General features: G+C 37.1%; 1 protein-coding gene across 1 annotated transcript; it reads right to left on the bottom strand.

Moving 5' to 3' along the window:
* Window positions 1–336: 336 nt before the first annotated feature.
* On the bottom strand, window positions 337–1,918 carry LOC141816743 (uncharacterized; the record flags this gene model as incomplete). Its single annotated transcript, XM_074704485.1, has 6 exons — window positions 1,745–1,918; window positions 1,253–1,470; window positions 1,040–1,145; window positions 827–928; window positions 490–549; window positions 337–415 (listed from the first exon to the last, which is right to left on the bottom strand). Coding segments are annotated over exons 1-6 (739 nt in total), but the record flags the coding sequence as incomplete, so codon positions are not given.
* Window positions 1,919–11,167: the final 9,249 nt, after the last annotated feature.

The raw sequence follows: 11,167 nt of genomic DNA, 5'->3' as shown, positions 1-11,167 counted from the left end.
TCTACTTATCGTGTGCTAATAGTAAACAGTTGGGATCCTTGTCGCAACAGATTTCCATCACAAATTTGTGACGAAAATCTGAAACGTTTGATTTTAAAATAGAAAATTAAATCCAGACCATCGCAATCACCCATTCAATCTACGACTTGAATTTAATCTTAACTTTAAAATCGAACGGTGCAGATTTCCGTCACAAATTTGTGACGAAAATCTATTGTGACAAGCAGCTTTTTTTGAATAGTAAATTAAGATTTTGTTACAGTATAATGTTAAACTTTTAAGTTTATCGATATTAAATATCAATAATCATTGATAATGTAGCTGGAAGTTGTTTACCTGCATCAGTACTAAAAATTGATTGCACAGCACACCCTGTTCTAATAGTACAAGATTTGCTCTCCAATTCTTCTCTTATCTGCTTATAATAAGCATCAACTTTGAGTCAAAAATTTATAGAGAATGAGTTCTCGACTCGAGGAGAGGTGATACCTTGTCGATGTAGCACTGCGAACGCGACTTGGCAGTAAGCCATTGTGGACGGCCAAATAGCTGAAATGTGAATGGAAGCATCAGAGAGATCAGAATAAGTGAGAAATGAAATGGAGAAACAAGGATGCTAAGTTGAATAATCTCTAGCAAACAACAAAACTTTTGATACAACAAAATGAAAATAGTGTGTGTGCAACATGCAACTTATACAGTGACAAAGCACCAAAAATACTGTGTGCAAACAAAGTGCTAAGCAAGAAGAATGAAAATATGGCAATGCTTTACTTCATAATTAACAAGGTAGAAATAACTGCAAGAGACACAAAAGGATACTGACCTGAAGAAGGTGGTGATTGCGGCAGAAGGAAAGAACAGAATAAGCAGAGAATAGCAATACTTCCTCAGAGGGGCATGACCAGATAGAAGCACAGATTGGAATCTGAAACATCAAAACATATACATATCAAACACTAAACAATATAGTAGCATCAGTAAAGAAAAAAGAATTAAAGGTTTGTCGAACTAAATAAATCAATATAGTCAATCTCACAAGATAACCCTTCTGAAACAGCTCAGAATAACCATGTGATTTGATGAAGTGCTTTAGTGTCTCACTACGGTCCTTATCTGGATTGTTGTCGAGCTCCTCAAGATACCTTTCAGAATTAGTAGTTGATTGTCCAAAGATATTGAAGAACAGTTAATAAAAAAAACTTAAACAAAAATCACATACTAATTATAAAAAAGTTGAAATTAAGCTTACTCGAGGACGTCGGTCTTGAATTTCTGAATCTCTTGAATCATTCGCCAAAAGTAAGGATTGAAAATATTGACCTTTTGTGCAAATAAGCTGGAGAAGCCGTTGCGGCTTCCCCATTCATATCCTTTGCCGTCATCTAAGCTTACAGCGAATGACATATCTGACGTCTCCATCTCCACACCGAGGCTCTCAAACAGCTCCATCATATTGGGATACGTCACCTGTAAATGCTCAAAATGCTTATAATATTTTTTAAAATATAAATTTGTTAAAGGCAAAAGTAAGATTTAGACATATCATCACCATAAGACCAAATTTACTTACAGGAAAAAAAAACATTCGCGTGAAGTGAAACCAATGGGCACATTTATTTTAGATTTTCTTTTAGATTTATGATTGAGAAGAACAGTAAAAGAATTAAGGTTTAATTAAATTTCCAATAAGATGAATATCTTAGAGATCGATCTCTTGTACTCCAAGAATCTATTTAGTTACCCGATTGAAGACCATGAAGCCAAGGTCGATGAAGAGGTCGTCTACGAAGATGGTCTTAATGTGGGCGCCTAAGTCTTTTTCCTTTTCATACATTGTCACCTCCACCCCAGTCTTTGCCAGTGTGTAAGCCGCCACCAGCCCATTGATCCCTGCTCCAACCACTGCCACCCGCATGACGATGACTGTAATATCGTCTCCGAATTGTGAAAGCGCAAGTGCAAATTTAAACTAAAGAGAGGGAAAAGGGATGTAATAAATAATAGAGAGATAGACGTATTCGTTTGCTTTCATTCGTTAAAAATAGTATATCTTCCTAAAATGATAGAATTCGAATCCAAAATTATTGTTTTTTTTTCCAATAAAAGCTATGTAAAATTAAATACTGTGAAAATGATACATAGACGATAGATGTAAGAATATAACCATCTTAAGTATATTGATCTTCTTTTGGGGTGATGCTAATTTGAAAGGTATTAATTATACTCCAAAGAAATATTCTATTCTTTTTTTTCCTTCTTCTTGTATTTTTATCAATGAGATTAAATATGGCAAATTTTGATATATAAAGCTAATTAAGATCTTGTGAAAACAAAAGAGATGAAGTTAAACAATTTTTGTGTAAGCTCTCATGATTTTATTTTTGGGCTCAACCTAAAAAGTCTCATACTAATAGAGATATCTTCCATCTTATAAATTCATGATCTTTTCCATGTATGTTCAATGTGGGATTTTGATTGTATCCCAATAATCCCTCAAACAAAGGATCACTAAGAGCCCCCTACCATTCTCCTTATAGTTCCGGCCTCCCGACTCCCTCTATTGAGAGCCCCCTACCATTCTTTTATGGTCCGGGCCTTCTTCATTTTTCTTGAGGGTCTCACATGACTCTACATAGATCATGGCTTTGATATCATTTGTTAGTACTGATAGAATTAAAATATCTCCATAATAGTATGATATTATCCACTTTGGACCTAAGCCCTCATGGTTTTGTTCTTGGGCTCAACCCAAAAGGTCTCATACCAATGGAGATATCTTCCATCTTATAAACTTATGATCTTTTCCATGTATTTTCAATGTGAAACTTTGATTGTATCCCAACAGAATCTAGATTGTAATCACTACCTCAACAATAGCAAGGCTATGAGTGAGGCAATGTGCTTCCTCATGGATCCTCAACTAGGGAAGAAGCTCTGTATGTCCAGTTTCCTCCAAGATTCGATGGTATTGATCATCATGATCGATATGTGAATCATAACGTGGTCTTTTCTGATGTAAGAGACTATAATTATGCATCTACAACTAGATTGATATATTGAACCAAGAAAACTATTTAAGTGAAAAAAAGGTATCTCTGTTGTAGATCAACATGAAAGAGTTAGATGACATTCAAGGAAAGCGATGCAAGGCTGACTTAGGAGGAGTCAAGTTTCAATGGATCATAGCTTTTGACTCAAGTATTAGAACGAGGCGTGGTCAATTGCTAATCAAAGCTCTTTTAGAGATCTTTATTTGATACTCGGAGTATCTTCTCAGGAGCTCCGAATATATTTTTTTATTATTTATAGTAATTTTTAATTTTTATGGTTTGAGGGTATTTTTGACTTTTGCATATTAGGATTTTATTTAGAGTCTATTTATACATCTGTTTAATTATTTTTGGATGACTTTTGATTATTAAATAAACTTTTTTTCGATAAAAACCTAGAGACAACGGTGACTTCTCTTCATTTTTATTTTCTCATGTTTGTTTCATCTACAATTTTCTCTAATCTTTCATTTTCAAAATAATCACTATTCTATCTAGCGTCAAAAAGGTATATGTTGGAACCAACTGATTACGTCTTTAACCGGCCAACTTTGTATGGTTATGATCCCCCAAGTCAGAGAAGCAACTAAAGATGACATGTGACTGCTTGCCTTCATGTAATGTTTGTCTAGGTTTACATTACATTTTTGTACTTTATGTTCTTTGATTATGCAAGCATAAAAGTGGAATAACAATAACATCTTTTTTCCAACTTGTCCAGTAATTTGTCTATATTCGTCTAGTAATTTTTCATTCTTTGGTTGGATAAAGTTCAATTGTTAATCCACTTCCATAATATGGGAACAAATGGTCATCCTTTAGATTTGCAACTTTGTTTGATATCATGTATCATGAGTTTTCCCCCTCTATATATGTATATTTTCATGAATCATAAGTTACTTACCTGATTTTATACTCTTTATTACCTCTCAAGTCCCCTTGTCGAACTAAATGGAGTTATAAGTCATGGAGATGAAGATTACGGAAAATAAGATGAAAAGATAAAGAAATAAGAGGATCGAGACAAAACTAGTTTGAGAATTCTTACATGTTAAGTTAGGTATTATTGAGGGAAATATTAAGCATAATTAGTCGTGGTTTCATTTACCTAATTTTATACTCTTCATTACCTCTCATTCTCAAGACCCTTGTGGAACTAAATTGAGGTGTCAAAATTTAATTTGAATATTTGTGCAGGTATAACATTTAAGAATATGTGATTCATAGGCTATCAGTTGTTTTAATTTAAGTAGTGACGTCGGACAGAATAATGATTATTCTAAAGGCAGAAGATAGGAGGAGAATTGAGAAGGGATCAAGATCGAGAAATTGAAAAAATGAATAGAAAAACCACTGACATGCCGCTTCTAGATTTTTGTCAAAAAAGAAAAAGTTTTATTAATTAATCAAACTGATCGTAAACGGATAAACACGCCTATAAATAAGCTATAAATTAAATCAAAATCCTAGCTTGACAAAGTCAAAAATACTAAAAAATTAAAAATAGAAAATTACTATAAATAGTAAAAAATAAGTTTGGAGATGCGAATGGAGCACTAAATGATATTGGATGGGTCCGAAAGTGGGCCGGTACAGGTTTTACCCAGTACCGAATAAAGGTCTCTAAAAGAATTTCGAAATGCATCCGACCATGTTTCGTTCTGATTTCCGAATCAAAAGTTATGATCCATTGAAGTTCGACTCTTCATGTATTACCTCTGCATCAATTCAAGTAGTTAATGAAACCTATCTACTGTGGTAGTTGTTAGAATATTAATATAGATTATTAATATTATGTTACCCGATCTATGTGATCCGGTATTATGTTACCCGGTCTATGTGACCCGGTCTAAGAAATATTACCTATATATATGGCTATAACCTGTATTATTTCATTCAATACAATTAATAAAGTTATTTTTCTGACATGGTATCAGAGCCAGGTTAACCTAGATCGTTCCTTCCCTTCCTGTCCTCGCGTCGTCGTCGGCGCCGCAAATCAAAGGAAGCCGGTTCTTATCCACTTTTGTCAGAAACTGAAGAACTGATGCGGCAAGAGGACCCTGGAGGGCAAGCAGCGGCGGTGGGCCTGTCGAGAAGAAACCAACGCGTCGGACAGGTGGCCCTTCCTCGAGTTGCTTCAGGATCACGTCTGCGCCCAAGAAGCCACCTTCTTTTCTTCTTCGTTTGCCAATTGCCCATGTGAGGCCAGCCTCAACAGATCTCTCCAGAATTGCTTTGGCAAGATCCAGAGTAGCAAAGATAGAGAAGAGAGACAAATCAAAGGAAGGTATTTCATAACTCTGGCTCAAAGTGCTTTGGCAATTTTGAGAACTCCGGTGGCTGAATTTTGATCGTCGACTCCTGCTTCGATCGTCGACGCATCCGTGTGGTCAGATTTTGATTTCGCTACTTTTATTTTCGGATCTGAATTACTTCCTTGGATTCTTTCTTTATGTCTCTCAATATGGATCGTGTTAATACTCGATCGGATAAGCCTGCTAGATGTCGTCGTTGTCCGAATGCTGATCATGCTTACACTCATTGCCCCAACATTGAGTGTCGTTATTGCCACAAAAAGGGTCATGTCCGTCAGAACTGCCCAAAATTGAGTCGCACATCTTCTACAGCTGGCTCTTCCTCCTCCATGGCCGCCGTCACAAATGTTTTGCAGCCGCCTCAGTCCACTACTCCCACCCTTATGGATATCTACAAATTACTCACTCAGGTTTTATCTACCAATCCTTCATTAGCCACCACATCAGGTAACCGACAATGATTCTTAGATTCTGCTTGTTGCAACCATATGACCTCTAACATTAATCTGCTACATTCTATAAAACCTCTCACCACTTCGCCTCCCATTCACACTGCAAATGGTGCCCCCATGCACATTACACACACTGGTCATGCCACTTCACCATCTCTCCAAGATGTCTACTACATTCCCCATTTAACATTAAACCTTGTTTCTATTGGTCAGTTGGTTGAGCAGGGACTTACTGTTATTTTCACGTCTTCTGGTGTACAGGTTCAGGATTCGCAGACGGGCCAGATTCTTGGGACGGGGCGCAAGACGGGTCGCCTGTTTGAGCTTTGTTCCCTTCAACCCTTTCCTTCTATCTCTGCTGTCGTTTCTCCTTCTTCCATCTATCAGTGGCATCTCAGACTTGGGCATGCTTCATCACATAACCTCCGATCTCTTGCTGCTAAAGGTTTTTTTGGTTCTATTAAATTTGAATCCTTTGATTGTGTGCATTGCAAGCTTGGCAAACAGCCAGCACTTTCTTTCCCAAATAATCATTCTATTGCTGATAAACCTTTTTCCCTAGTTCACTCAGATATTTGGGGGCCCTCTCCTGTTGGTACGTTTAAAGGTTATCGATATTTTGTAATCTTTGTTGATGATTATTCCCGATTTACTTGGATTTATTTTTTGAAAAATCGTTCTGAACTTGCCTCTACTTACTCCACTTTTGCAAAAATGATTCAAACACAATTCTCATGTCCTATTAAAACACTCCGCACTGACAATGCTTTGGAATATAATGATTCTACCTTTCTCAATTTTCTTTCTGCCCAGGGCACTGTTGTTCAGCGCTCATGTCCTTACACTTCACAACAAAATGGTAGGGTTGAACGTAAACATAGGCACATTCTAGATACTGTTCGTGCCATGCTCCTTTCTGCTTCGTGTCCTGATCGGTTTTGGGGAGAAGCTGCCCTTACTGCTGTCTATACAATCAACCGGATGCCTTCTTCTGTACTTCAGGATGTCGTTCCTTATGAAAAGCTCTTTGGTCAACCACCAGATTACTCCATTCTTCGTCCATTTGGCTGTGTCAGTTTCGTCCACCTTCCCCCACATGAACGAAACAAATTGGAGCCTCAGAATCGTCTGTGTTGTTTGTTGGGATATGGGGTAGAACATAAGGGCTATCGTTGTTGGGATCCTGTGTCAAATCGAATTCGTATTTCTCGTCATGTCACCTTTTGGGAACATAAGATGTTCTCTTCTGAGTTCAAGTTTACCATTCCTTTTCAGACTGATTCCCCTTTCTTTGTTTTGGATTCATCTCCTTCTTTTGCAGGTCCCGAGCTCACACAGATTCCTGTTGACACTATCGATGCTTCCCCGTCACCAACTGATTCCCCTTTCTTTGTTTTGGATCCATCTCCTTCTTTTGCAGGTCCCGAGCTCACACAGATTCCTGTTAACACTGTCGATGCTTCCCCATCACCTCAAGCTGACTCATCTGCGTCTCCTGAACAAGTATCTCAAGTCCCTGCTGCCACTGGTCGACGTTCAACCCGTGTAAGTCGTCCTCCTTCTCATCTTCTTGATTACCATTGTTTCTCTGCCATTCTATCTAACCATGAGCCTAGGACCTTTCGTGAGGCAAACTGTGATCCATTGTGGCGTGAGGCTATGTCTGAGGAACTGCAGGCTCTTGAGAAGACTGGGACTTGGGATATCGTTGATCTACCACCTGGCAAGAAACCTATTAACTGCAAATGGGTTTACAAGATCAAAACAAATTCTGATGGATATGTTGAATGCTACAAAGCTCGTCTCGTGGCCAGAGGTTTCTTACAGGAGTACGACATTGACTATGAAGAAACATTTGCTCCTGTTGCACGTTTGACTTCTCTACGTTGTCTTTTGGCTATTGCCGCTGCTCGTCGATGGTCTCTTCACCAGTTGGATGTGAAGAATGCTTTTCTTCATGGAGATCTTTCTGAGGAGGTTTATATGAGTCCGCCGCCGGGTTCAGACATTTCAAGGAAGGTATGTAAGCTACGTCGTGCTCTTTATGGTCTGAAGCAGGCACCACGAGCTTGGTTCGCCAAGTTCAGCTCAGCACTTATTCAGTATGGGTTTACCGCCTCTCCCTATGACTCTGCTTTATTCATTCGTCGCTCCTCATCCGGGATTATTATTCTATTATTATATGTTGATGATATGGTGATCACTGGAGACGATGCCTCTGGAATATCTGATTTGCAGACCTACTTCATCAGCATTTTGATATGAAGTGTCTTGGTAAGCTACGTTACTTTCTAGGTCTTGAGATTTCTGACACGGCAGATGGTATCTATTTGTCCCAGGCAAAGTATGCTTTTGACCTCATCTCCCGTGCTGGCCTGACTGACAGCAAGACTGCCTCAACTCCACTTGAGGCAGACTGTCGTTTCACTCCTCTCGATGGCGCCCCTCTTGAGGACCCCACGCTCTATCGACAGTTAGTGGACTCCCTGATATATTTAACAGTCACTCGTCCTGATATAGCTTATGCAGTTCACATCGTTAGTCAGTTCATGACTAGTTCCTGTACAGCTCATCACTCTGCTGTATTACGTATTCTCCGCTATGTTAAGGGCACTCTCCTACATGGTCTTCACTTCTCTGCTGATTCATCATTGGTACTCACTGGTTACTCTGATGCTGATTGGGTAGGCGATCCCACTGACCGACGCTCCATCACTGGTTATTGTTTCTTCTTGGGTGATTCTCTTATTTCTTGGCGAAGCAAGAAACAGACTGTTGTTTCTCGTTCCAGCGCTGAGTCAGAGTATCGTGCGCTTGCTGATTCTACTTCTGAGCTTCTTTGGATTCGACGACTTCTTTCTGATCTTGGCATTCCTCAACCGCCTGCCACTGATCTTCATTGTGATAGTCAGAGTGCCATTCAGATTTCTCGAAATGATGTGTTTCATGAGCGAACTAAGCACATCGAGATCGATTGTCATTTTGTACGGCAGCATGTTAATGCTGGCACTGTGCAATTGCGATCTGTGTCTACCGAACATCAAATTGCAGATGTCTTCACCAAGTCTCTCTTGCCGGGTCGCTTCTATGTGTTATTAAGCAAACTCAAGCTGATCTCTACTCTACCACCTTGAGTTTGAGGGGGGTGTTAGAATATTAATATAGATTATTAATATTATGTTACCCGGTCTATGTGATCCGGTATTATGTTACCCGGTCTATGTGACCCGGTCTAAGAAATATTGCCTATATATATGGCTATGACTTGTATTATTTCATTCAATACAATTAATAAAGTTATTTTTCCGACAGTAGTAATTATGAATAGATTGAGTTCGTTGAAAATCTATCTAGTGTAATTTGATGTTAAACGGACTTTAAAATGATATAGAATGATTGTTTGTGCATGCTTTCTGTAATCTGGATTGAGTCAGTTTTTGACTGGGATCTAATCTTCATTGTTAATATACAAGATATGATTCAGATTTTCTTTTCTTTCATCCACTTTTCACGTTGCAAAGTATATGACAGTTTTGTTTTGACTTGTGAGTCTTTGGGACGTTCATGCTCTCACACCATGCAAATAAACATTCTATGAAATTAAGCATACGGTTTCTATAATCTTTTCAAATTATTTACCTCAATAATTATTATTTTTGCTTAACATTTCATTCACTTTGCCGCCTACCTATTTTTTGATGTCAGATATTTTTATTTTTATAGATACAAAAGTAGATATTCAATCTGATCTTCAGTCATTACAGTTGGAAACAGAAGGTAAAGTATTTTGTGAGTGAACAATAGGAGAACGTGGCAGCTCCAAAGTTGAATGTCAGGCTGCTACCAAAAGCTAATGTTTCCATTTAATATAATTATTTTGTTAATTTATTTTTTATGATGTTTTTGAACTCTGGTGACTAACAATAGATAAATACTTGGTATAATTTATTAATTTGGATAAATATTTATATTTGAAATTGATGATTTCGATGTTGTTACTAAATATTATTTTGATTAGTGTTGATATATATTGTAATTTCATATATTTGAATGTTGTTAGTATATTAAATTTGGATTAGTGTTGATGTTTTAATTATATACATTTGGATGGTGTTAGTAAAAAAATGATAAATCTCAGTCAGTCTCATGAACTCAATCCCTGGGGGTGACAGGTTCAGTCCCACAGAAGTTTCCCACCGACCACCAGAGTAAATCGGGAAGTGCATACGGCGGCCAATCTAGATGTCATGCATCCTTTGATTGCGTTTCCCATTTGGAAGAATTGGATGGTGTTAGTAAATATTATTTGATTAGTGTTGATATTGATGATTGGTGTTAAACAATGATGATTCGTGTTGAAATTAATTGTATTGATATTGTAATTATGTATATATTATATATATATATATATATATATATATATATATGATAAAATTCATAATAAAATTTATGACAAAATTTAAATTTTATCATTAATTTAGCGATAAAAATTTTAAATTCATCTTTAATTTAGAGATAAAATTAAAATTTCATTGTTAATTTTAACGATGGAATTCAAATTCTGTCAGATTCAAAATTCGATTACTAATCTATTGACAAAAATTTTAAATTCATCGCTAAATAATTTAGCAATCGAATTAAAAATCCATTGTAAAAATTAATAACAGAATTTAAATCTATCACTAAATTAGAAATAGATATTTTAAATCTATAACTAATTTAACGACGAAATTAAATTTTCATAACTAAAATTAACAATGAAATTTTAATTCGAACACTAAATTAGTGACAGATTTAAAATTTTCATCGCTAAATTAGTGACAAAATTTAAATTTTATCACTAAAATTAACGATTGAAATTTAATTACGTCGCTAATTTAATGATAAAATTTAAATATTATCATTAATTTAGCGATCGAATTTTAATTTTGTCGCTAAAATTGTGCGACCAATAATTTCGGTTGCTGATCGTTCTTTTTCTTATAGTGGATGTGAGTCATTAATTTCAAAATGGATGAATTAGATGAATCCAAGTGGAGAGACAATGTGTTCTTTTGGAAAGGATGTGATATAAATTGTCCAGTTCAAGTTGATCTAATTGAACTAAGAGGTTCCTCTAGCCCTTCATATCCGGCTCCTTGCCGACGATAGCCACACCACCAGACAGTAGGAGGCCGCGTCAACCTGCAGTTCCACGTCGACGAGAAAGACCTGAAGAGACAACCACTGAACGCACGGATTAGCGGGGCGCCGGGGAGTCCCGGCGTGGCCACTCCGACGCTCAAGTCAGGCAACGAGAAAAGAAGTGTGTTTAGAGAATTCCAGATGCTCAATTGTCATACCT

The sequence above is a fragment of the Curcuma longa genome, unplaced genomic scaffold (assembly GCF_044706935.1).
Source record: "Curcuma longa cultivar G26 ecotype Majalengka, Jawa Barat unplaced genomic scaffold, ITB_CL_G26_1.1 contig_17905, whole genome shotgun sequence".
NCBI classification, from domain to species: Eukaryota; Viridiplantae; Streptophyta; class Magnoliopsida; order Zingiberales; family Zingiberaceae; genus Curcuma; species Curcuma longa.
This window is presented reverse-complemented; position numbering and strand designations above follow the sequence as displayed.